Source organism: Rhamphochromis longiceps, linkage group LG14 (assembly GCF_057381845.1).
Source record: "Rhamphochromis longiceps isolate RC_006_pf linkage group LG14, R_longiceps_female_GT1.1, whole genome shotgun sequence".
In the NCBI taxonomy this organism is placed as follows: Eukaryota; Metazoa; Chordata; class Actinopteri; order Cichliformes; family Cichlidae; genus Rhamphochromis; species Rhamphochromis longiceps.
Genome location: NC_140570.1, coordinates 24,988,217 through 25,015,783, shown reverse-complemented (window position 1 = coordinate 25,015,783; position 27,567 = coordinate 24,988,217). Strand labels below are relative to the sequence as shown.

Here is a 27,567-nt window from a genome sequence, read left to right as displayed (position 1 = left end):
AATTAGAAATATCCTGTCTCAAAGTGACGCTGAAAAACTAGTTCATGCATTTATTACTTCCAGGCTGGACTACTGTAATTCATTATTATCAGGATGTCCAAAAAACTCACTGAAAAGCCTTCAGCTAATCCAAAATGCTGCAGCAAGAGTACTGACAGGGACTAGAAAGAGAGAGCAGATTTCTCCCGTTTTGGCTTCCCTTCATTGGCTTCCTGTTAAATCCAGAATTGAATTCAAAATCCTGCTCCTCACATACAAGGTCTTAAATAATCAGGCCCCATCTTATCTTAATGACCTTGTAGTACCATATCACCCTATTAGAGCACTTCGCTCTTGCTCTGCAGGCCTACTTGTTGTTCCTAGAGTATTTAAAAGTAGAATGGGAGGGAGAGCCTTCAGTTTTCAGGCCCCTCTTCTGTGGAACCAGCTTCCAGTTTGGATTCAGGAGACAGACACTATCTCTACTTTCAAGATTAGGCTTAAAACTTTCCTTTTTGCTAAAGCATATAGTTAGGGCTGGACCAGGTGACCCTGAATCCTCCCTTAGTTATGCTGCAATAGACGTAGGCTGCCGGGGGATTCCCATGATGCATTGAGTTTTTCCTTTCCAGTCACCTTTCTCACTCACTATGTGTTAACAGACCTCTCTGCATTGAATCATATCTGTTATTAACCTCTGTCTCTCTTCCACAGCATGTCTTTCATCCTGTCTTCCTTCTCTCACCCCAACCGGTCGCAGCAGATGGCCGCCCCTCCCTGAGCTTGGTTCTGCCGGAGGTTTCTTCCTGTTAAAAGGGAGTTTTTCCTTCCCACTGTTGCCAAAGTGCTTGCTCATAGGGGGTCATATGATTGGTGGGTTTTTCTCTGTATCTATGTATCTAGGTGACTTATGTTGTGATTAGGCGCTATATAAATAAAATTGAATTGAATTGAATTGAATATCCCTCTTTCTGTGCAGCAAGCAACAGGCGCACCTCAGAAACGGAGGGTGCCCTTACTCGCAGCAAATGAGCGGGAGTAAAAAAAATGCATATTTTCCCCAATCATGCTGCACTTTCAGAAGTTTTACAAATGAATATTGCAGTGGAGGTTCTTTTTTTTCCCTTTTCTTTTCTTTTTTTTTTAATCAACCCTGACATCATGCCCTGGCATGATATTAGGGTTATTTTTAGTCACAAGGGAGGCGTGGTCTTAAAAGTATTTAAGCAGCTGTTTGCCTCTTCTTCTGCATCTCAGTGTCAGATAACCAAAAGGCTCCCAGATGATTCCGTTTTGGACTCTCGGATTTGGTAGGCGAATTTCCCACCTTTACTGAAATAGATTTTGAATAATTTGAATAATTTATTTTTCTTAACTTTACAGTAATTCTTATCTGCCTGTTCTTTCAGTTTGTTTAATTATTGACTTCAGCACTGCTCATGGTAAGTAGGTTTTATTTTTATTTATTTATTTAATTAGGCTCAGAATAAAGGGCCACTGATGTTTGTTGTGAGCTTGCCTGTGTTAAAGAAAGTGGAGATAAAACAAAGCACCATGTGTAATTTAAAATGTAAATCATATACTCATTAAATTAAAGCATTATTATTTTAAAAATAAATGCTCTTTGTTTATGTGTAAAGCCTATTTAATCTATTTGAAATATTAATTTAACTAAATCTGAGTAAGCGGTGAGTGGATGCTTAGAGGGGGCTTTTTTTTTTTCTTTTTTTATGAAAGAATTTCATGAAAGTACACAGAAAAGGTTTCCATAGCCAGGTACCAAACTATTATTATTGTTGGGTTTTTGCTTTGTGTTTTTCACTTTCAGCTGTGTTTGCAAACCTTTGTCGGGAATGCGCTGCCTGTGTTTCGTCATAAGATAATAATTTACAGGGGCGTTATAGAAAAGTGAAAGGTAATTGATTTGGCAGAGAGTTATGCGTGTATGCGGTACACTGATACTGTACTCGTCTCTAAAGAAGAACTGGGGGGCGTTTTTGTTTTTCACCTTTTAAAGTCTGAACAATGCTGAATGTATTATATTCGTTTAGAACACCTGCTGACATATTAACACGTTTTAGCTTGTTAATGCCATGACTCACACCTTTGACTTTGCATCTGTTGGCAGAGCCTGCAGTTGGAGAAAATGCAGCCTCCAAAAACCACTGTTCTCGGTAAGTCGACTCTTTCTCAATTGTTTCTCAAAAGTTGTGTTAAAACAACCCCCCCAAAAAGTGATGTATTTCGACCATTATTAGGTCAAGCACTGACCTGGCGGCTCAGGGAACCCATGACGATTATGATGTTCCTCAGAAGAATAGGATAAACAAATAAGGGGGGTGAGGGGGCGGGGGGAGTCCAGCATCAATAAATATATAGTGTTCAAGTTAAAAGTTTAACTACTAAATAGACAAACAAGTAAATTATACATTTCACATCACATTGGTGTAAAGTGACTGTTGGACCAGGACTGGTTCATAAAGTATTTCTGAAAATTTCTCTGGAGCACATTTCAGTAAACTAAAGTAATCTAAACACAAGACACTGGAAATAGGAAACTATCAGAATCAGGGGCGGAGCGGGGGGGGTGGCTTACTGGGCTTAAGCACGGGTTGTTTTTTCAGAAGCCCAGGGTCTTTTGGAGTGTAATCTTTTCATAGTTAGATGCCTGGCTGACACTGTATAAAACAAAAACTTCACACAATATTCGAAGCACATAGTGCACACATCGGGAATTTACGACTGTGCGTAAATCCCCCCTAATATTGGTATGATTCGAGCTCAGACACTAAGCGGGGCGGGGCAGCTGCTGCCTGCGAGTGCGCTGTTAGAGAAACGCAGCCAGGCAGACAGAGGAGAACTGAAGTTCGACCAGGTACCAAAGAAAATCATTCGTACTGTACAAATAATGTAAATATGACGGTGTATCATGAAAGATTGATATCCAACTGATCACTTGACCAATATTACGTTACTTGCTCTTCGAGTGAATCAACAAATAATTAATAAATCAGTTTCAGTAATGTACTGATATACAAGAATGGACATAAGGGGCTTCTTTCAAAGAAAAAACTCTGGTAGTATTTTATATATTATGCTTTGGATGTTGTTCAGTATATTTCTGTGCAAAACAAGAGGAATTTGAATACACAGCAGTATATTCACAGTTTAAACCAGATATTTACATACACTTTATGGAAAACACAAGAACATTTTTTTACTGTACATCATCAATTTAGAGTAAACTTGTTTTGTTTTGGTTAAATAAATATTGAAATATCTTTTGAATTAGTTAAATGTCAGAATAAAGAGAGACAGAGCTGTCTATTTTTTATCACTTTCATCAAATTTAGGAGTACATATACACTAAGTTTATTGTTAATTAATAAGAAACTCCAGACGATTCCATTCTGAGCTGAAGAAGCTTCTGATAGGTTAGTAGAGTCCATGTGAGTAAATTGGTGGCACACCTGTGGATGCATATAAGGCAAAACACAGAGCCTGTTTCTTTGAAATGGGAAAATTAAGAGATGTCAACAAAAACACCAGGAAAAGAAATGGTAAACGGCCTGTATTTATATAGCGCTTTACTAGTCCCTAAGGACCCCAAAGTGCTTTACATATCCAGTCATCCACCCATTCACACACACTGGTGATGGCAAGCTACATTGTAGCCACAGCCACCCTGGGGCGCACTGACAGAGGCGAGGCTGCCGGACACTGGCGCCACCGGGCCCTCTGACCACCACCAGTAGGCAACGGGTGAAGTGTCTTGCCCAAGGACACAACTGTCCAAGCCAGGGCTCGAACCGGCAACCTTCCGATTGCAAGGCAAACTCCCAACTCTTGAGCCACGATCGCCCGCTAGAACTGTGGAGCTCCATAAGTGTGGCTCAATTATGAATACAATTTGGTGCCATTTGCAATTAAGAAATACAGATAGTTTCTCTCTTTACTCTTAAAGTTAACAAATATGTTTTTATATTTATCAATCTAAAAAAAATAAACATTTAGTCTGATTTGATGTTACAATTAAAAAAGTGTTTTTATCTCAAGAGTAAGTAAATATCTGGTTTCAACTGTATATTTGATGATTGTCAGCACAAAGAGGGAGAGAGAGGAACAGAGATGGAACAAGAGCAGGTGAGACACACATGTTAGTCAAATGGTTGTTTACCAAAAGTATCACCGTATCATAGGTACTCATGTATCTCGTACCTAGTGTTTCTTTTTAGGTTTGTTATTTTTCAAATTCTATATTTATTAAGTTGTGCAGGCTTGTTTCAAAGGAGCTTGCAAAGAAAAGCGTCTGGACTTCTTTAAGTTGCTTGAAGACGTTTCACCTCTCATCCGAGAAGCTTCTTCAGTTCTAAGGTCAAATGGTGGAGAGTCCCAGATATAAACCTAGTGGGAGTAACTCCCCACAGAGGGACAAAAGGACCCCCTGATGATCCTCTAATCGCCTGAGCCAAGGTGTGAAACTGGGTGTGGGTCCCAATCAGCCAGATTTTCGGGTGAGTTCATTGTGAAACCTGGCCCCACCTTATCATGCGAATTCCTGAGGTCAGATGGCCCAGGATGTGAGTGGGCGTTAAGGCGTCTGGGAAGGGATCTCAAAACTGGATTATAGATGGCAGAGAGTTGGTGTCGTAAACCACCGCCTCTTTTCAAAGATGGTCGCTCACAGTGGACATAGATGGCTTCTTTCACTCCTCTTTCAAACCATCTGTCCTCTCTGTCCAAAATGTGAACATTGGCATCCTCGAAAGAGTGTCCTTTATCCTTAAGATGCAGATGGACTGCTGAGTCTTGTCCTGTGGAGGTGGCTCTTCTGTGTTGTGCCATGCGCTTGCAGGCTTGTTTGCACAACAAGGCTAAATGTTTGCACAACAAGGCTAAATGTTTGCACAACAAGGCTAAATAATTATATAAACTTTTTTCAATCTAAATATTGTACTTTGGTAGAATTAAAAAATAAGTGTAGTGCAGGTCTATGATGATTTTTAGTGCTACTATCATCTAGTTCTGATTGTGGTTCTGTCTTGGTTAAGTCCTCAGTAGTCCTGGTTTTGAACTGTTGTAGTCCTGTTTTAATTCCGGATCAGTTCTGGGTCTGGTTGAATTGGGGTTTAGTCCTCGTGTCTTGATACAGCCCCGACTTTGTTCTGCCTTGCTGCTTAATTAAAAAACTAGTTTAAGGTGATACGTGATATGTGATATATATTTTTCCTATATGAAGTCATTCTTTTTTGAACAAAACAACAACAACAACAACAATCTTTATTTATAGAGCACATTAAAAGCCAGGGGCATGCCAAAGTGCTTTACATGAAACAATAAAACAATAAAATGATTTACACTAAAACATCAGAATCATATAGGTGTGGGATTATGTTCACAGGTAAAAACCACTAATAGGAACAGTCAATAGCACACAGCTGTAGCAAAGAGAACTGTACCATCATACACAGTGATAGAGGACATAGGCAACGCAACAATAAAATAATAAAATAATTAAGACTATAACGTCAGAGTCATATAAGTGTGAGATTATGTTCACAGGTAAAAACCACTAATAGGAACAGTCAATAGCACACAGCTGTAGCAAAGAGAACTGTACCATCATACACAGTGATAGAGGACATAGGCAACGCAACAATAAAATAATAAAATAATTAAGACTATAACGTCAGAGTCATATAAGTGTGAGATTATGTTCACAGGTAAAAACCACTAATAAGAATAAACTATAGCACAGAGCTATAGCAGAGTAAAGCTGTAAAGCTGAACCGTCAAACACAGTGATGGAAAACATTGACAGCACAGGACAACGCAAAACAACCAGACACATTAGAACATTAGAACAACACACTAGAAGCAAGGCGAGAATTTAACTGGTAGAAAAAGCAAGTTCAAACAGATATGTTTTAAGCCGTGATTTAAAAGATTGAATAGAATCAGACGCCCGGATGCCAATCGGGAGACTGTTCCACAGCTCAGGTGCAGCTAGAGCGAACGCTCGATCACCTCTAGACTTCAAGCGAGATCTGGGCTGAACCAACAATGACTGTGAGGAAGATCTTAAGGCCCTCGTAGGAAGATATGAATTTAAGAGTTCCTTAAGATAACTTGGCCCTGTGTTATTAGTAATTTTAAAAGTAAACAACAGAATTTTAAATTGAATACGAAATTTCACAGGCAACCAGTGCAGATCAGCAAGGACGGGAGTGATGTGAGCAAACTTCCTAGTTTTAGTTAGAATGCGTGCAGCGGCATTCTGGACTGTCTGTAATCTATGTAAAAGGGTAGAGTGGAGACCATAATAAAGTGAATTACAGTAATCTAGTCGTGACGTAACAAAGGCATGGATAAGCTTTTCCAAGTCATTGTGCGGGATGTAATGTTTGGCCCTGGAAATAAGGCGAAGTTGGTAGAAACTAGATCTGACGACAGCAGATACTTGTTTGTCAAGTTTAAATGAGCTGTCAAGTAGCACACCCAGATTCCTAACAGTGTCAGGGAAAGAGCTAGTGAGAAAACCAAAAGCATCATGAAGTTTGGCACGAAGAGCGTCACTGCCAAAGATCATAATTTCAGTTTTCTTATCGTTAAGGATAAGAAAATTTGCCAGAAGCCATTGCTTGACCTCACACATGCACTCTCGAAAGTTACTCACGGACATAGCTAGATCATCATTCAGCTCAAAATAGATCTGGATGTCATCGGCATAATAGTGAAAGGCAATGTGGTATTTCTCCAAAATGACACTTAAAGGAAGCATATACAGTGAGAACAGGGTAGGGCCTAGCACAGATCCCTGGGGAACACCACAGCAAACAGGTACAGCGGAGGAGGAGGAGGTAGCCAAGTGAACCGAAGAGAGCCGATCGGAGAGGTAAGATTTAAACCAATCCAAGGCAGTGCCCTTGATGCCTACAGTGTGCTCTAGTCTCGCCAATAGTATGTTATGGTCAACCATGTCAAATGCCGATGAAAGATCCAATAGCACTAGGACAGAGGGGCGTCCATTGTCAGCCATTAATCTTTTTCATTCATTTCTACCCCCCCCCAAAAAAAAAAAAATTCCCACATGCATACTACCCTTTATGGCTAAGCCCCAGGTGTTTCAAATGTTTGGCTCCGCCTCTGCTGCAAACAGGCAGAGATGTGTGTTATGAAACCCACAGGCATCAAACTCACCTGACTGAACAGAGAGCAACCTTAGTTTATTGGCCAATCTTTTACACACACACAGCAACTTCCAACATGGCAACCTATCCACCTCTCATCCAGCAGTCCACCTTTATATACTCTTAGACCACGCCTTCTCAATTCAAACTGGCCTATGACAGAATCCCTCCAGAGAGGAGGAAAGAAAAACAAAGAAGATTAGTTTTCCTAAAATGATCATTTACTTGTCAAAATGAAGCAGACATGTCATATATACATACAGAATTTAAAGGTCATTTCACATTTCAAATTACTTTGAAGTTCTGCAAATGGTTGAGCAACCAAGCACCTACTCTTCCTAGCTCACATCCTATAAAAAAGCTGCCTTTTTTATAGGATTTTCGGGCTTCCTGAGAAGCTAGAATTATGGGCAGGTTGTGGGGCATCAAATACTAATTTCACTTAATGTTATGTAAATCAATTTATGACATTTATGTAAAGTTTGTTTTCTGGATTATTGACTTAACCCTTCATGGTATACATTCAGCAAGTTGCTGGGAACATTCTTCAGAGATTTTGGTGAATAATGACTTGATAACGTCAAACATTTGCTGCAGATATCTCTTTGAAAGAGATCTCTTTCAATCACATCCCAAAGGTGCTCTGTTGGATTGAGAACTGGTGACTGCGCTAGTCATTTAAGTACAGTGAGCTTGTCATGTTCAAAAAACTAGTTTGATATGGTTTGAGACTCATCAGAATATTTTGTCAGTCTTCTGTTTTCCAATTTTAGTGAGTCCTGAATTCTAGTTTCAGTTTCCTGTTCCTAGCTGACAGGAGGAGCAGGCGTGCTCTGCTTAAAGGTTTGACATGTTATGTTCAGAGATGTTTTTCTGCATATCTTGTTTCTTGGTTGTAACAAGTTGTGATTTCAGTTTCTGAAATAGTCAGAACAGACTCTCCAGCATCAACAACCATTCCATGTTCATAGTCACTTCAGTTTCAACTATCAGCAGGTTTTCTTGAGCATGTCTACATGTCTAAATGCTCTGAGTCGCTCCCTTTTAATTAGGTGATTGGATATTAGCATTAAAAAGGAGCAGAACGAGTATACTTAATGAAATAGATAGTGAGTGTAAATGCACTGCTGTTGACATACAGTTATAGATTCTTTTTCTTTTTTTGACAGCTCCCTTTAGGAGTTGCAAAAACTGATCATCTTCCTCCATCTCACCCTATCTCTTCTATCCTCTTCTATCACACCAGCCCTCTGCATTTCCTCCTTCAATATATTCACAAATCTAATCTGGGATCTTTTCCTCTTGCCTGACAGCTTCATATTTAACATTCTTTATCCTTTGTCCAATATATCCTGCGTGCATTCTCTTCTTCACCTCCACCACCTGCACTGTCTATTGCTTTTGATTTAAACTTGTTTACCTTCACCAAATCTACTCTTATGTTATAATGTTATGTATGTGGAATAGAAATGAGTGACAGGGATAATATCCTGGGTTTTGTTATCTGTGCTTTTTTAGAAAAGACTGCAATGGAACACAGTATGACATCCAGGAGGCTGCTTGCTGTGAAAACAAACTTCATCCAGGTTCAAATCTGTTTTGTTGTGGAAAGGAGCCTTACAATCCTGCTACAGCCACTTGTTGTAAAGTTCAACATGGAAAGATCATCACAGGTAATGAATTTGTGAATTAGCTAACTAAAAGCCAATGTTAATTTGACTTTGTAAATGTGAAAGAACCAGAGTGCCTGAATGTAAAGAAGCAGCTTCAGTGTTTTACTGGTTTGTTGTTTTCATTTACGCTTCAGGAATCAGAACGGTCTCTTTAAACTCCTGTTTTGGTAGCTGCAGTTTGCAGAGATGTTAAATTGCACTGCTTGAGATTAAAAAGGTTAATATTAATACTTTACAAATTAAACTTGCAGATGATTGTATAAACTTCCTACTTTGGTTTGAAAAGCTACATTACGTTTAACCCCCTTACCCAATCAGCAATGACTTTGATTCAACTTGAAGCATATATATTGTGCTTTATAAGACAAGAAACATCCATGTAGCAGCCCTTGGCATCAAGAACGACAGAAGAGTCTCTAACGGGTGCAGCCATTTATTTCCTCACCACACACGGCTCATTCTCTGGACGTTGAGCACCGTGAAAACTATAAAATAAGAAAAAATTGATACCCGTACAGTACCTTTTGAACTATAACAATGAGCAATAACAACAATGAGCTTAAGTTAATTCAGGCAAGTTCAAACAAGTAATTCTGAGATATACAGTCACAGATTAAATAAAACAAAAGGGGTTACTTCAAACAGCATCAAGGGATTACACAGTTCAGTTAAATAAAATATAACAACAGATCATCTCTCATCACATACCTCAGTCCGCTTGCCAAGGGTGCAAAACTCCGGTAAACACTTAAACACTTTGGCCCATTTCTCATGGGGTGCTGCTAGCTTGCATGACACACATGTCTAGCTAAAAAATAGCACATGGATGTAAGTAACGTAAATACAGAATAAAAAGGTTTTCAGATAGCTCACAATACAAACGCAGCAACATACCTTACATTAGAAACACACTTATCATACTTATCAAAGTATTATCGTAACTTACATGGACTTTGTACAACTTATTCCTGCCGCGACAGACTGCTCTATACGCGTTACGGGGCATGCCTCTGAGCACATCTGTCCTTCGTGCGACTGCGCATACAGTTCCGACAACCCCTGCAAGGATGACTTATGGTACAGATCAGCGGTTCATTACAATCCAAATATAGAAGACAACCACATCTAAATTTTAAGAGTCTGCCAAAAAAATATTCATCATTGATCGATCCATCTGCTAGCGCTTAGTGTTAGATGTTTCAATTTATTTACGGGGTTAGGGTTCGGCAGAAGAAGTTTATTTTCGTTTTTCGTTAAGTCATTCTTGCATTCTTCCATTTCTTTCTTATAATGGTTGTAGTACATGAAGAAATACAACAAAAGATTAAAAATTTATCGTCACAGTTTTCATCCAGCCCATAATTTATTCCAAGCAAGAGATTTTAAGCTCAAATATAAGAAAAACCTACCGGGCAAGGCAAGGCAAGGCAAATTTATTTGTATAGCACAATTCAACAACAAGGTGATTCAAAGTGCTTTACAGAGACATTAGAAACAAAAACAAATAAAAAGCATGATTTAAAATTGATTAAAACAAGCAAACAAACAAACTAACTAAACACACACATTTCACACCTGTTCGCGCGATCTGAACCCTTATCGTAAGGGGAGCTACCAGTCCTTCTGTGGACGAGCTACTTTCTATTTTAAATTCCCTGAATTTAAAATACTCTCTAGACCCAGTCTAGACCCAGTTGGGGAGCTACCCAGAGCTCTAAACCCACTTAACAAACAAACAAAACAAACAAACAAACAAACAAACAAACAAACAAACAAACAAACAAACAAACAAACAAACAAACAAACAAACAAACAAACAAAACAGTATATAAAATCAAAACAGATAAAATCAGAACAGTAGATAAAATCAGTAGTTAATGTAAGTTTTGACCGGGATACGTTTAGACTAAGGAGCTTGGAAAGAAAAAGCGTCTGGACAGAGGGACAAAAGGACCCCTGATGATCCTCTACCTAATCACATGAGCCAAGGTGTGAAAATGGGTGTGGGTCACAATCAGCCAGGGTTTCGGGTGAGCTCATTGTGAAACCTGGCCCCATCCTATCATGTGATTTCTTGAGGTCAGATGGCCCAGGATGTGAGTGGGCGTTAAGGCGTCTGGGAAGGGAACTCAAAACTGGATTAAAGATGGCAGAAAGTTGGTGTCGTAAACCACCGCCTCTGTTCGAAGATGGTCGCTCACAGTGGACGCAAATGGCTTCTTTCAATCCTCTTTCAAACCATCTGTCCTCTCTGTCCAAAATGTGAACGTTAGCATCCTCGAAAGAGTGACCTTTGTCCTTAAGATGCAGATGGACTGCTGAGTCTTGTCCTGTGGAGGTGGCTCTTCTATGTTGTGCCATGCGCTTGTGAAGTGGCTGTTTGGTCTCTCCAATGTAGAGGTCTGGGCATTCCTCGCTGCACTGTACAGCATACACCACATTGTTACGTTTGTGTTTAGGAGTTTTGTCTTTCGGGTGAACCAGTTTCTATCTGAGTGTGTTGCTGGGTCTGAAGTACACTGGGATGTCGTGCTTGGAGAAAACTCTCCCGAGTTTCTCAGATACACCAGCTACATAGGGGATGACAATGTTGTTGCGTCTGTCTTTCTTATCCTCCCTCGCTGGTGTCTGATCTTCTTTTCTGTGCATCTTTGCTGATTGTGACCAACACCCGCTTTCACACCTTGGCTCATGTGATTAGGTAGAGGATCATCAGGGGGTCCTTTGTCCCTCTTTGGGGGGAAACTCCCACTGGGTTTAAATCTGGGACTCTCCACCATTTGACCCTTAGAACTGAAGAAGCTTCTTGGATGAGAGGTGAAACGTCTTCAAGCAACTCAAAGAAGTCCAGACGCTTTTCTTTCCAAGCTCCTCAGACTACGATGACCTATCTGACTGAGAACCTTCACAGACAGATACTTTTAGATTCAACTGTTTGCTTCTTTAAACTTCTGAACTTCCTTGCAGTGATTTCATTACCATAAACCACTCGCCATAACAAATTTTCTGTTGTTTACAATAAGTTATCTTGTTTTTACAGCTAGTATTACTCAGGGTCTGAGTGAGAAGGCGTCCAAGTGCTGTGACCTGAAGGCCTACAACCCAGTCAATGAAATATGTTGTCAATCATCCATCATATCAAAACCTGGACCAATGGCTGAATGCTGTGGTAAAGGTGAGCAGACACACAGTTGGAAAAGAAGACTAAATTACATCTTCATTACAAATCATTGCTGTCAGTGAAATGTTATTAATTAAACACAGAAACATTATTGTTTTTTCAGTAGAACAATTTTACAATTCTGTGAAATGTACTCCATTCAAACATTTTGAGGATACTGGAGCAGCTTCTCAGTTGAGTTATATTTGAAGTAAAAATTTTAAAAATGACAATGATCTTTTCCACAGATGTTTTTGATAAGGACAAACAGTTGTGTTGTGGTCCAGCTGATAATAAGACAATTCTGGTGAGGAATTCCCGTCACCATGAGTGCTGCGGTCACAGCCAGTATGACACTGAGACTCAGTGCTGCTGTTCAAATGAGGAGAAATTGGAGATACAATCGAAGGATTCATCCTGCTGTGTCAGGAATTTCACTCCAGGTCAGCTCAGTACATAATAGCATGTCATACTTTGCTGAATGGATTTCATGACATTTTTTTGTAGTTTGAGTCCAACTTTACATATCAGTCTTTAGGTATGTCAAACTGTATGTATGGTTACATTTGCTAAAAAAGAAAAAAAAAGAGCTTTCGATTAGTTTGCTTGCAGCAAATTTTCCTTTTTCCATTTTCCTTTGGATGGTTAAAGGAAGCTTATGCTAATTACTGTGAGTGAAGCCTGTATGTTGACTTTGTCTTTCCCTCTACAGGCCTTTCAAGTGGAAATACCAACTTCAACAAACCATCACCAAAGAATGGAAGTTGTGGTGAAGGTGAGTAGAGCTGATAAGACCTTATAATCCTGAATGAAAAAGCAGTCTTTAATGGATATCATTTATGAAAAACATGTAAACCGAGCATTTAGTTTAAAGAGCTGATCATTTACTGAGATTAACATATTTAATCTAAAAAACAGAGATTCCACAGAGATTTACAATATGGAAAATAAGTTGTGTTGTGGTCCAAATAATGATAAAAAGATCCTGACAAGGAAGTCCAGAGATCATGTGTGCTGTCATCATGGCCAGTTCAACGTCAAAACTGAGTGCTGCTGTTATAAGAATCATAGTGCTGAAGTACAGTTGACGAATTTGTCTTGCTGTGAGTCAACTATATTTTAATATCAGAACTTGTCATTTATTTTTAACAAAATAAAAACCTAAACACTTATCATACCACACTGTGATTCTCAAATTAAGTATAGTACTTTTATAGGGGTTTTATAGGGGTTTTTGTTTGTTTGTTTTGGTTAATGAAAACTCTTTGTGCTTTATATCCACAGGTATGAAACAGAAGGTAGGTGTTGTGTTTCTTGGGAAGTCCAGGGGACCTCTGGAAGTAACAATAAAAATGTCAAGTTTGAAAAAAGGGACAAGGAGGCAAATCAGGAATAAAATCCTATTTTTTAAAATTAATTATTAAACAGAAATCTGTTTGTGTGTGTGTGTGTGTGTGTGTGTGTGTGTGTGGGGGGGGGGGTGGGTACAATTAGTGTCAGGGTTACAATTAGGTTATGGTTAAGTTTAGACTAAGGGTTATGATTAGGCGTTTATTTTTGATGAGTAGGGTAAGCGGCTAGGGAAAGCATTATGTCAACGAGATACCCCACGAAGATATGAAAACAAGACTCTCTCTCTCTCTCTCTCTGTGTGTGTGTGTGTGTGTGTGTGTGTGTGTGTGTGTGTGTGTGTGTGTGTGTGTGTGTGTGTGTGTGTTAAATCTTTTATTTTATTTTTCAGATATTCAAGCTCCAACCCAAATGGTAAGTTAATGAAAACGTTTGGTTGTGGTTCCTCGTTTTTCTTTTGTTTTGTTTTGTTTATTTGTCTCTTTTAATTCTATGTTGTTGTACTTTTTTCAACATGTTCAAAATAAAAAGTTTTAATCAATCAATATAGTTCCACTTTATATACCGTCAGTGCACTTTACATAGTTAAGAACCTTATACAGATAGAAACTCAGCAAGCCCTTTTGAGCAAGCTTTAGTGTGAATGAAACACTCCACTGAAAGATGTACAATCATGCAGGTAACTTACAGACATAACACAAAGTATGACTATTTTACAAAGTAGCAAAGGATTGTTTTGACTATTCATTTAATTTTCTTTATATTCTCAAACGGTCAAAAAAATTAAGTTCAGGTTTTTTGGAGTTAAGAAAGTTAAGAAGTTTTCTGTTTTCCACATTGTTTCGCTTTGTTTTTGCTCCCTGATTACTTTCACTTATACATGATGGTTAAGTTTAGACACTAAAATATTTGGTTAGGTTTGGGAATACATTTTTTGTTTGTTTATTTCGGTCAGAATGTATGTCTTTACAATAACCTGAAAGATTAAAAATAATGCTTAGGACACTTAGGAGATCCTTTCCATTTCCACTGACTCCCAAAAAAATATAACTATAGCATGATTGGAGGTCAAGGATTAGAAACCAACCAAACTTCTAGAAAATCATTAAATCCATTACTGCACTGAAATGTGCATAAAATTTGAATATAAGTTGTGCGGCCTACATTATAAAACAAATTGTTTCCATACTTCTTTTTTTAAATTTAATGTGATATGGACTGTTTTGTGTTGATTGTTGCCTGTTTTACACACATCCACAGCACTGAACCAAACACACATCTCTGTGGGTCGTCGTGTTACAATCCAAAGCAAAATCGTTGCTGTGAGAGTAACCACAAGCCTCACTCACTCGACAACTCAGGTGTCACTATCTATTTGTTTGTTTGCCTTTGTTTTGTAGTTGTTTTGGTTGTTACTACTGTATTACATCACTCTGTGGTGTATGTAGTATGTAGCTATGTAGTAGAGTAAGTTGAACAAGTAACCTCACCCCAACAAGGCAGTTAGAGCTGAGTGAGCAATTGTGTCTTTGTCATGTTTGTCTTATGTGTATCATTGTAAAAAAACAAAGAATTACTTGAACGCGTCATTTGTTTCTGTGGTACTTATAATTTTGGAAAATACCTCTAGAGGTAAACAGTTAAAACAAAAAAAAGAAGATTGTTTTAAAGAACCTTTAGTGGATTTAGTGGAATGTAGTATTGAGAATGCAAACCGACATGATACCCAAAGAAGCAGTAGCAGCAAAACATAAAAAGAAGGATTTTACCTTCCTACCTGTGTTTGACATATTCATCCACCCCCCTTCTACAATCAGCTGAGCCATGCTCTAGGATTTCTAGCCTTTTTTTTTTTTTTGGTCCAAGTTAACAAACTATGAGATCACAATAATGTGATTTTGTCATGATCATTCTTGTAGGAACTTGCATTGATAGTCATGAAACATTAATATGTTATTGTAGCAACAACAGGAAGAAGAAATTGCTCATATAATTATCAGTTATTATACACATTCTTGAGCTTATTCCAGCTCTTGACAGGTCACGGGTCTAATGGTAAATTAAGAGATGATGAGATCATGACTATGCAAGAAATAAGAGGGGGGAAATCAGAAGAAGTCTGGGTGTCTGTCTGAACTCGTTCATTGTTAGCGGAAATCAAAAAGTGTAACAATGTTTTTACATCACTTGAAATTCAGGACTGTTCAAAGGATGTGAAAACACATAAGCTCTGACTTCAAAGAGTGAATGAGTTAAAACTTGCTCGCTATATCTCCTTTCTCCTCTTTCTATTCTCTAAACCACCCTGTTTAGGTCAAAGGAAGGCCACAGCTACAGTGTATAACCCACATACTCAGGTCTGCTGCGATGGACGTGTATCTCCGTGGAAGCCTTGGATCGATCAGGTAATGTACTAATTGCTCCCCAGCCCCTACAGGGAAAAATGATCAAACCACCATTTCCACTGAAAGTTGAAAATCTAAAGCACTGTTTTACTGAAGCAGAAAAATGTTTGAAAGCATACATACCTTTTATTATTAAATTCAATCATATAGCTTTACAATGTAGAAAGTTGGCAAGAGTGCTACTCTTTGACAACAGAATTCAGAGGTCCAGGCCACTGCTTTCACACAGTGCCAGAGGCTGGATTCTATCTCTGTTTTCTACGTGTAAAATTCCCTTAACACCGTCCGTGTCACAAGCAATGATGGGAACTCAAGCGCAGAGCAGAGTTCAGTCCCAAAAACAGAGTTTTTGTTTTTACACAATCACCAGGTGCAGAATATTTACAGTGGAGGAAATGCGGGGTTCCTAGGGTCCAGGGGGAAAATCCGGGAAGGGGAAGCTCTCTCACACACGCTCTCTTCTTCACACACGTCCACACAGCGGGTAGTTTATGGGTCCGGGAAAACTATTCATAAGAGAGATTGGTTAAGCAAAATCACAGATTTACACACAAAAGTTCACTGAGGCTAGAGTCTCACTAACGTGTCTTGCACAATCATCCAGTGATGAGACTGTCTGCGTCCTGGCTTTAAATGGCAAACACATAATGGCAGCCTGATGGGCAATAGGTGTGTGGACCAAGGGCGGGAGCCCGCAGAGAGCTCCGCCCATGCAGCAGGGCAAGAGAAAGAGAGAGTAAACAAAAACACATGTAACCTTGCGGGGCCGGCCGGGCAGACACGGGGACCATGATAGTCCGTATTCATTACTGCCAATGCAAAAGGATCAAAAGTCTGGTAAGGCTAAAAGACTGTAGAAACATAATGCATGGATGTTACATGTATGTAATGCAGAATTTTCGCAAGTGTTTTATGTTCTTAATTTGCATTTTTCATCTGTTTTTTTCTTCATAACTCATGCATTTCTCTGTTTAGCTTTGAATGTGTAAACTAGAGAGTCTGGTTGTGTCTGCTTGCACAGTTTACTGTATTATATCTGATTCTTCAAGTGCTGTGGAGAGACGCCGTATGGCTCGGCACAACGTGGAGTTCTGTGTTGTAATAAGAGCTTGTACGAGGGCAGAGATGATGGAGAGGAATGTTCAGAGATGGGTATTCCTTACAACCCGGCTAAAGGGACCATGTGTTGTTCTCAGTTTCACGGCAGCCCAGGACAACACTGCTGTGGGATAGAAATTTACCAGCCTCATACTGAGATCTGCTGCAATGGACACAGGTGATTGTGTGCATGTGTTCTGTTTACTTGCTTTACATTGGGGTCAAAGGAGCTTGCAAAGAAAAGCGTCTGGACTTCTTTAAGTTACTTGAAGATGTTTCACCTCTCATCCGAGAAGCTTCTTCAGTTCTAAGGTCAAATGGTGGAGAGTCCCAGATATAAACCTAGTGGGAGTTTCCCCCCACAGAGGGACAAAAGGACCCCCTGATGATCCTCTAATCGCCTGAGCCAAGGTGTGAAACTGGGTGTGGGTAACAATCAGCCAGAGTTTCGGGTGAGTTCATTGTGAAACCTGGCCCCACCTTATCATGCGAATTCCTGAGATCAGATGGCCCAGGATGTGAGTGGGCGTTAAGGCGTCTGGGAAGGGATCTCAAAACTGGATTATAGATGGCAGAGAGTTGGTGTCGTAAACCACCGCCTCTTTTCAAAGATGGTCGCTCACAGTGGACATAGATGGCTTCTTTCACTCCTCTTTCAAACCATCTGTCCTCTCTGTCCAAAATGTGAACATGTGAATTATTGACCGCCTTACATATCACCGCCTTTACCCAGGGGATGCCATACCCTGCATTTACGGACTTCCTAAAATCCACAAGGAAGCTGTCCCACTCAGACCCATAGTCAGTAGCATAAACTCAGCCACTTATAACATTGCTAAACACCTTGCTACCATCCTTGCTCCTCTCGTGGGGAACACCCCACACCACATCAAGAACTCCACCGACTTCACCGACAAGGTCCAGAAACTTACCCTGGATCCAGATGAAACCATGGTGTCCTTTGATGTAGTCTCTCTCTTCACTTGCATACCCACCACGGAGGCCGCGGACACTGTCAGAAAACGACTACAAGAAGACAGCTCCTTGGAGGACAGGACCAACTTCACACCCGATCAGATTTGCACACTGTTAGACCTCTGCCTCACCACTACATATTTCAAATACAACGAAGGCTTTTACAGACAAAAACATGGCTGTGCTATGGGCTCCCCGTGTCACCTATTGTAGCCAACCTTTACATGGAGGAAGTGGAAAGGAAGGCTCTTGGCTCTTTCAAAGGAAGAGTACCCAGCCACTGGTACAGATATGTAGACGACACCTGGGTCAAAATCAAGACACAAGAAGTGGAATCCTTCACTGCGCACATTAACGCTGTGGATAAAAACATCAAGTTCACCAGGGAAGACACAAAGGATAACTGTTTGCCTTTCCTGGACTGCGCTGTGCACATTTTTTTTTTATTTTTTATTTTTTTGCCTGTCCCGTTTGGCTCTTTTGCCATCAGAATTGTTGTCTAAAGGCAAAGAAAGATGCCCAACGGATTTACTTTACCAAATTGACCATCCCAGCCTTGCCATAATGGTCCATTTGATTCACCTTTTATTGTTTATTTTATTTTCACTTACTGAATACGGGACAGACTTGACTGGGGGAAAGAAGGGGAGAAGAAAGAGGGAAAGAGAAACAGCTGAGAAGAGGGACGGGGGAGAAGGGCAAAAACCAAAAACCAACAGAATGAGCAGAAAAAGAAAAAAAAGAAGAAAAAAAGAAAAAAAATGCATATATCAATCACCTGGGTCACCTGCTGAGAAAGAAAAAAGAAAACAAGCAGAAGAGAACAAGAGTGATAGAATAAACAACATCACAATGATATATGGGAATATGACAGTAAATACTAAATATTAAACATTATTGTGCAGCACATAAGATCAACAGAACACAGTGTGCTTTGAGGTAGGAGCCAAAAAGGGTGTAGTTAGTGGGTGTGATCACCCGTGTGTACACCTGTGAGCATGGACGCGTTTGTTTTTTGTTTTTTAAAAGGTTCCTTCATGTAATGATCTGCTAGAGGGTGTGGGGGGGCCACAGCCCCGTCCTCCAGGGCATGAAGCAGGTATGGAGGAGATCAAAACTCCAGACATCCAGAGGCCCCCAGAACACAAGAGACCAAGGAAGACCAACAGAGGGGCAGCCGCGCCACTGTCCCAGAAAGAGCTGAGGAGAGTCCCAGATGAGGGCTCACTCAGCAGCCGCGGAGCAGAAGCCAGGGGGAGTTGCAGTGACGCGCCCGTGAGCTCCGCCGGCAGCCAGCCGTGCCTGAGTGACCGAGCCCCAGGCCGAGAGGCCGGGGGCACCCCACCTCCGAAGTGGCCCGAGCAAGCCCCAGGCTCCAGGCCGCCAAGGAGTGAGCCGGTGTGTACCTGGACGCCCATCCCCGGACACAAAGAACCACCAACGCACCGATGTCTGAGGGCGTCTGCCACTGGCAGGGGAAGTGGTGGTAGGGGGAGATAGGCCTCCATACCTTGGAGGGCCTAAGATGTCCCCAGAGAGGTGGCGCCTGACACCCAACCTGACATATAGACACAGAAATACAGGCACACACATTTACAAACATCCATTCCCACCCTCATGCTCTCATATACACTTACTCCACACTCAACCAACGTGGAGACAGACATAAAGAGACGCTGTACACACGATCACACTCCCCAAGCGTACTCTAAGCCCCGGGTCTAGGTACCCTTGCCCCTGGAGGGGGGGAACTGCACCCAGACCCAGGTGGTGTTACCCTTTTCCCTGCGGTGGGGGGAGGCAGACCGCCCCGACTCCGCAGCAGCAGGGAGGCCCCACACTCCAGACCGCAGTCGGACGGCCAACTCCTCCTCCTAGCCCCCCCGCTCCAGCAGGTCGCAGAGAATGGGGGTGAGAGAAGACTCCAAACCTCCCTCCACCCGCTCATTGTAGTGTTGATGCATGTGTGTTTTAAGGTGCATTTAAAACCCAGGAGGGCATGGAGCTACCTGCCAGAGAGCAGCAGGTAAGCACATGGTCCCTCCTTCTGGCCCTCAATGTCTACGTGTATTTAACATTGAGAGGTGGGCAACGACGCCAGGGGTGGGGTGTACACCCTGATGGTACTTTGGATTCCGTGTATCGTGCCCACCCCCAAGATCCTATATGTATGTGTAATGAGAGTGTGAGTAATGTTAATGTCTAAGTTGTGGGATAAAATTGAGGCAGAGGCAGCCAGAAGGGGACGGGGGGGGGGGGGGGGGTGGCCTCCTCTGCACCCTGGTGACATACCCCTACTCCAAGGTCCTGCATGTGTGGGTGGTTGTGGTGGAGCGGGAAGAGGGAGGCAGCTGGAGATGGGGAGGGAAGGAAGGGAGGGGCAAGTGACCCCTCCCTGGGGTCAGCGGGGGAGCTGGCCCCAGGGAGGGGTCACTTGCCCCTCCCTTCCTTTCGGAGGGTCGCGGAGTAGGCACCCCATACTCCGCAACCCACCAGGGAAAGGGGGCCCGGGCCCATCCAGACCGGGGCCCAGCGCAGCAGCGCCTCCCGGCCCCACAGAGCCCAGGACAGTCCACCCAACCCCACCACAGAGAAAACTGCACCCACCCCACCATCCACTCTTCTTCCAGACTACATAAGACAATAAACACCCAGGCTGAGATCTTCCTCCACCTCTCCTGTATCTCCCCCTCCTGTAGAGAGAGCCCCTGAGGAGAGGAAAGCTCCTGCAAGATGTGACAATCTTCCCCACCAGTTGAAGAGCCCCCCAGGCGGCTCGATGCACCGGCGGCACCCTGCTCCAGGGCTGGGCCCCCATGCACCCACCCGCCCACAACCCCGGCAGCCAGGCTACCAGGTCAGTAACCCACGTCCGTCAGCACAGACCCTCCCCTAGTCCCGCTGCACGCAGCCGCGAGGAAACAGTCACCTGAGAGCCAACAGAGCCCCTAACCGGACATGACCGCTACCCCGGGTTGAGCCCCCCAAGGAAAATGCCTCCGGGGAACCCCCCGACGCCCTAAGCCTGTCCCTACCCCCACACCAATCACAACAGTGAAGGCGGGACCAAACTATGACCCCCCACCCCCACTAGGTGATGGAACTGATCAAAGGAGCCCAGAGCAATTGATCTGATGTGGTGGCAGAGGCTGTATCAAGACTAATGTAATCTAATAGATAATTTCTATATTGGTTAGAATTAAGATTATTTTTATTTTTCCAGTTCATGAGGACTGTTTTCTTGGCTATGCATAGGGCAGTGAAAACCATATGGGCGATATTCTTTTCTGAAGTGACATTATCTAAGCTGCCCAACAAACACACTAAGGGGGAAGTTGGAATGTTACATTTCAGACACTTCGATAGGTCTTCACATATCTCGCGCCAAAACTTCTGAACTGGTGGACAGAACCAAAGAGCGTGGATATAATTGTCCGGTGAATTGGTTTGGCAGTGTGAGCAGTTGTTGGTAGACGTAAAGCCCATCTTGAATATCCGATGACCTGTATAGTGCACTCTATGTAATATTTTGTATTGAATTAATTGAAGACTGGGATTTCTAATTAGATGAAAGGTTTTTAAGCAAATCTGAGACCAGAAGTTTAGGTCTAAGTTAACTGATAAATCCGCTTCCCATTTTGCAATAGGAAGTGATATTGATTCATCTGTTTTAGAAAGCATTCTGTATATTTTGGATAGTAATTTGGGGGTTTTAAGAGTAAGAAATTGAACCACACTTGGTGGTGTTTGTAGTTCAACTTGACCCGGTTTAAATTTCTTTTTTACTATGGATTTAATTTGTTGATATTCTAAAAATCTTTTCTTGTTGATCCCATATTGTGTAACTAGTCTGTCAAATGAAATAAATTCTGTTCCTTCTAGTATATGTTCTAAATATTTGATTCCTTTACCACTCCAATCTGAAAAGTTTATCATATTATTGTTTTGTAATATGTCAGGGTTGTTCCAGATAGGTGTACGTTTGCATGGGATTAATGAAGACGCTGTCAATTCTCTTCAATGTGCACAGCGCACATTGAAGAGAATGGCAACCTCAACATCGAAGTTTACCGGAAGCCCACACACACGGACCAGTACCTCCTGTTCGACTCCCATCACCCTCTGGAACACAAACTTGGAGTAATTAGGACCCTACACCACCAGGCAGAACATGTTCCCTCTAAGCCTGAAGGAAAAAAGAAGGAACACACACATGTAAAGGAAGCACTCAAAACGTGCGGCTATCCTAAATGGGCGTTCTTAAAGTCAGCAAAGAGGCACAGAAAAGAAGATCAGACACCAGCGAGGGAGGATAAGAAAGACAGACGCAACAACATTTTCATCCCCTATGTAGCTGGTGTATCAGAGAAACTCAGGAGAGTTTTCTCCAAGCACGACATCCCAGTCTATTTCAGACCCAGCAACATGCTCAGACAAAAACTGGTTCACCCGAAAGACAAAACGCCTAAACACAGACTTAACAATGTGGTGTATGCTGTACAGTGCAGCGAGGAATGCTCAGACCTCTACATTGGAGAGACCAAACAGCCACTTCACAAGCGCATGGCACAACATAGAAGAGCCACCTCCACAGGACAAGACTCAGCAGTCCATCTGCATCTTAAGGATAAAGGACACTCTTTCGAGGATGCCAATGTTCACATTTTGGACAGAGAGGACAGATGGTTTGAAAGAGGAGTGAAAGAAGCCATCTATGTCCACTGTGAGCGACCATCTTTGAACAGAGGCGGGGGTTTACGACACCAACTCTCTGCCATCTATAATCCAGTTTTGAGATCCCTTCCCAGACGCCTTAACGCCCACTCACATCCTGGGCCATCTGACCTCAGGAATTCGCATGATAAGGTGGGGCCAGGTTTCACAATGAACTCACCCGAAAATCTGGCTGATTGGGACCCACACCCAGTTTCACACCTTGGCTCAGGCGATTAGAGGATCATCGGGGGGTCCTTTTGTCCCTCTGTGGGGGGAAACTCCCACTAGGTTTATATCTGGGACTCTCCACCATTTGACCTTAGAACTGAAGAAGCTTCTCGGATGAGAGGTGAAACATCTTCAAGTAACTTAAAGAAGTCCAGACGCTTTTCTTTGCAAGCTCCTTTGACTATGATGGCCTGGATGACTGAGAACCTTCACAGACATATTGCTTTACATTGCTGATAAAATCCACTGAAAAGGGATTTCTTCTTTTGTTTTATCTGATTAGTATCTAATGGCTCCTGTTTTGAATTTAGTCAGTCAGAGCAGCTGGGAGCATGGAAACTAGTTTAATGTATTGTCTTCTGAGTGAGAGAGAGAGAGAAGAGAAGTAGAATGAAACATTTTTCATAGCTGATGATTTCATATGGTTTCTAAGACACACAGACAGTTGCGTAACAAACTTTTCCCTGCCTTCGTTTGGTTCCCAGGACTCTTAAAATACATTTCTTTCAGTCTGTGTGGTGTCTCATTGTGTTCCGTGTCTTGTTTCTGTGTGGTCATGACTCATCTTAGAGCTAAAGTATTTAGCTATTGCATCATTAAGTATTTTGCAATTTGAAGTGACACATTTGAATTTAATATATAGATTATTGCCCAACTCACCAGGTATTTTTACTCAGGATTCACTTTTATGGTTATGTCTGTTGGAGTTGAACTGGTTGACTTTTTGGCTGCTCTTGAGTCTGTTTCCAGTTGCAGTAGCTGTCAAAGTGCATTTGGTATAAATGCATTCTATGTAGACAATGACTGAGAGCTTAAAGTGGAGCTCTGATGTTCTGCTTTCAGTGCACAGCTTGTGTAAAGACTGTTAAATGAAGAAGTTAGCTTCCAGAATGACATCCAACACTATACATAAAGACTCTGTCACAGGATAACCCATGCCTCTTGAGGACTAAGACTGAGTATGGCCCACAAAACACTAAGATGGCAATTTCTATTGTTTTATATCTAGCCGAAAGAATAGAGTTGTCTCAGTGAATGTGACACTAATGCTGCTGTGAACCACTTCTTTATTAGTTTGTTTCAAGTGGTAAGTAGGTTAGATAAAATACATATTTCTGGTAATGTTAGCATTTCCCAAGTCATCATCTTCATACTATAACATAATTGTGCAGGGGGCCTATGCATTCAAAACTATTTATTGCAAAGTTAAATTGTCAGTATTGACAATTCAACTTATCTGGGATGTTTGAGGTTTACAGAGTAAACCTCAAACAGGAAAACAGTAAACAGGTTTACTCTGTTCCATAATGCAATCCACTTTGGAGATCCAGACTGCCAAACAGGCAATGATAAGTTCCAAGCCCCTTTATAGTAGGGGGGATTGGGATCTTACCAGGTAAGCCTTTTAGAGTTTCATGTAGTTGATTTATAGTTTTCCATAGTTTTTTTTTTTTTTTTTTTTAAATCTTAAGTTTGTTGGCACAAGTTTCTTCATTGGTTGTTCATTCCACTAACCTGGTAATCACATTTTTTTGTAAATGAACTGCATGCAAGAATTCCAGCCTCAAAGTGTGTTTCCTCCATTTCATCTGTTGCCTCCTTACAGACTCATCTAACTCAGCCTCTTACAGACATAATTATTTATTTTTGTCCTTATTTGATATTAATGTGTCCCGCTGTTTTCCAACCAGACATCTGAAATCAGAAAACATTCACTGCTGTGGGGTCAAAGCCTACAACATTAAAGACCCACAGATGAAGTGCTGTGCAGGAACACTGTACAATCTGACATCATTAGACAAGCATGGAGGGGATGCGCAGTGCTGCGGATCCATTCTGCAAAAGCCACAGGTAGAATTAGTAATGATGATGAAAATCTGTTGTTTGTTGTAATATTTTCTATTAATCTCCAAAAACGTGCCTGATACCAGCTCTGTATCAACATTACAGGCTGAAGTTGACTTTATGGCTTGCCTGAACTAACACAGTGTTCAATGAGTCCAATCAATCATGCTTTTATTTAACATAAAATGCTATATATCTTTTCAAAAACCAGGACATTTGCTGCTCAAATGAGGACAAAGAGGTGCTCTACTCTGCCAAGACAGGGTTCAGATGCTGTGGTCACCTTTACTATAACACCACCCTGTGGTCATGCTGTGCTGGGGGGCTGAGAAGAATCCATGAACCAGGACAGGATCAGAGAAAGATGATTAATGGTCTGTTGTGTCTGATGAGCTGTTCTCTCACAAAGTTTATCTTCAGTGTATGTCATATTATCTCAATGCCTCAGCCCAGATTCTGTATTTAACCAATAATGCACCTACAATGTTCTTTTTTTTAGGATCCAGACTTCTATCTGTGGATAATCTGAACAAAATCGATCTTTGCAAAGAAAGTAAGATATCATCTGTTATTTAGATTTTTTTTAAATATCAGAACAAATGCTGTTTACAAGTATATGTAAAGTACTTGTGTGTCTCATTGTTTAGTGCACATTGGGACTGTGGAAAGTGTGTCGCTGCAGAGCATTGTGTTCAGGAGTGTGCTGAAGGTCCATGGGATGGAGGCCAAAGTGAAAGCTCTGCCTTTGCCTTACATCCTGGAAAGAGATGATCGCTGCAGCTCCCCTAAACTGATTGCTGGGAAGACCTACTACTTTAACAAAGTTAATGTTTTCATTGATTTCAATCATGACTCTGTTCTTCAGTCACTCCATTTCATTATTTCCAAATGTTCATGACTAGTCACCACTGGCTGATGTATACGTGGTCAGTGTGGATCTGTTACTCTCGTCTTTGAAGTTCTTTTTTCCCCACATATTTACTCACAGTGTTGGCTTTATCACTCAAAAAAGTAATTAATTACAAATTACATTACACTGGTTAACATTATTTTCCAAAGTAATTTGTTACCATATTTATTATGGTTGCATTGCAACCTAATATACTAACCCCAAATCGCTCTCTGATTCACCCATCACAGTGTGAATGTTAGCTCGAACTTAAACACAGGAAGAAGTTGTTGTATGAATGTGTGAATGAGGGACGCTATATAAAGCGCTTTGAGTGCTCAGGTAGGGTAGAAAAGTGTTATATAGAAGAACCTGTCCATTTATCAGTAGTATACAATACTTCACATGATGTGTTGTTTATACATTACTCTGCCTGTGTCCAGCCAAACCATGTTGCTCTGTTGTTTAACACATCCCAAGATGTCGTATCACAGACAGAATTTAGGTACTTTAAGTAAAGAAAACAAAAGACAACGTAGCTTTTCACTTCAGTTTTACGGGGATTCACATTGTAGTGATTCACACAACTTGACAATAATCAATACTGTAACACAGCAAGCTGGTGCACAATGTTGTTGCTCAAATCTAAATTTGAACAAAATCTAAATGTAACTTTGTTTCTTGCACTGAACTAAAATATAAGTGACAACTGTTTGCACGTCCTTGAACCATACAACTGAATACTTGCAGTAAAGTCCATGATGTACTGTGATTGTTAATTCTAATGAATGATAAACACTTAGTGCCAATATCAAGAATACAAATATGTTAGAAGGACCCACTAAAAATTCCATGAATTTCTGTTTCTTTGAATGTGATTCATGTAAAATAGTTGTGGAAATGGTAAGGATAGGTATGGGAATTTAAGAATGGTAAGGAATTTAGTAAGGATTTGAGGGACATTTAAGCTATAAGCAAACATAAACACTGCCTGCTTGATTTAGTGCCTTGTTGTTAATATAATATATTGCATAGTTATATTGTAAATGTTTAATATTTGACCGGACCTATTGTCCTTTAAGGATTCAAATAAATAAATACAAACATTTATTTAACCTGCTTTGTTTTCTCTTGTATTCAAATAGCTTCCTGTTACTAAAAAGCAATGTGAGCAAGCAATCTAAAAGGTCTAAAATGATCTACACAACCCTGTGTGTCTCCTTCAGTATCAGTTTAGCTTTTTCCCATTTTAGTTTCATTGTAGTTGTGTATGCTTTCCCAATGTCTGCCAATAAAGCTGTGGCATTTTGAGTTTATCCCTCGTGTCTGCGTTTGGCTCCTTCTCCTGCCTGCACACAGCTGAATCTTGGCATAAAGTTGTTAAGTGTATAAATACAACTGGCGGGATTGCCCCAATGAGTAATTGCATAGACGTTCACTGTGTATGTTTTTCCTTCCTTGCAAGTAAAATATATACGTGTTGAAATTCACTACTCTGTGTGTCTTACTTCACAAGATTTTTTTTTCTAAAAGATTCCTAAAATTCCTAAATACATTTTTTAAAGATTATTTTTATTTCACTTTTTGTACTGGATGCCAAAGTAGAAACGATTTATAAATAAATTAATGCATATTTTGTGTGCAACTTTTAGAAAGACAAATATGTTCACCTTCAGACAGTCTCTATATTGAAATGATCCACTCTCTTTTAGCACTGTTTTTTCTTTCTCTATAAAGCTGGTTGTTTTAGAGCAGCCCCCAGTTCTCAGGACCACAGACTGTCCTCAGCAATTTCTAACAACGTGTTCCGTCTTTATATCAGAAGCACGATTCTCCTTCAGCTGCCTCTCACTGGTTTGAATTGTGAGGCTTTTCAAATCAATGGGAGGCAGAAAGAAACTCGCTCCTTCAGCCTCATCATGGGATTGACTTGATGTACGAAAACATAGCCAGTTTGTTTTAATAGTCATCAGTGTAATCTACCAAAACTGACTTTGATTAATGAGTTACAAATGAGAACCCCACGATAGCGCAGTTGGTGTAAGTGTAAGATCAGGTT

At 41.0% G+C, this 27,567-nt stretch overlaps 1 protein-coding gene across 1 annotated transcript; it reads left to right on the top strand.

The window, feature by feature from the left end:
• The first annotated feature begins 1,261 nt into the window (after window positions 1-1,261).
• Window positions 1,262-25,517, top strand: LOC146654126 (uncharacterized). Its single transcript, XM_085380765.1, has 16 exons — window positions 1,262-1,289; window positions 1,389-1,421; window positions 2,108-2,153; window positions 8,688-8,842; window positions 11,883-12,017; window positions 12,251-12,445; window positions 12,715-12,777; window positions 13,287-13,300; window positions 13,744-13,766; window positions 14,613-14,713; window positions 15,666-15,757; window positions 16,807-17,033; window positions 24,466-24,625; window positions 24,831-24,993; window positions 25,119-25,172; window positions 25,267-25,517. The coding sequence occupies exons 1-16, from the start codon at window positions 1,262-1,264 to the stop codon at window positions 25,515-25,517; spliced, it is 1,740 nt and encodes a 579-aa protein (XP_085236891.1).
• The last annotated feature ends 2,050 nt before the right edge of the window (window positions 25,518-27,567 follow it).

What these genes read in the sequence shown, in the direction of transcription:
- LOC146654126 (XM_085380765.1), top strand. Translation starts at nt 1,262, where the DNA reads ATGATTCCGTTTTGGACTCTCGGATTTG. An exon ending in TCCAAAAACCACTGTTCTCG is followed by an intron (nt 2,154 to 8,687) that starts GTAAGTCGACTC and finishes GTGCTTTTTTAG; the next exon opens with AAAAGACTGCAATGGAACAC. An exon ending in CCATTCTGCAAAAGCCACAG is followed by an intron (nt 24,626 to 24,830) that starts GTAGAATTAGTA and finishes TTCAAAAACCAG; the next exon opens with GACATTTGCTGCTCAAATGA.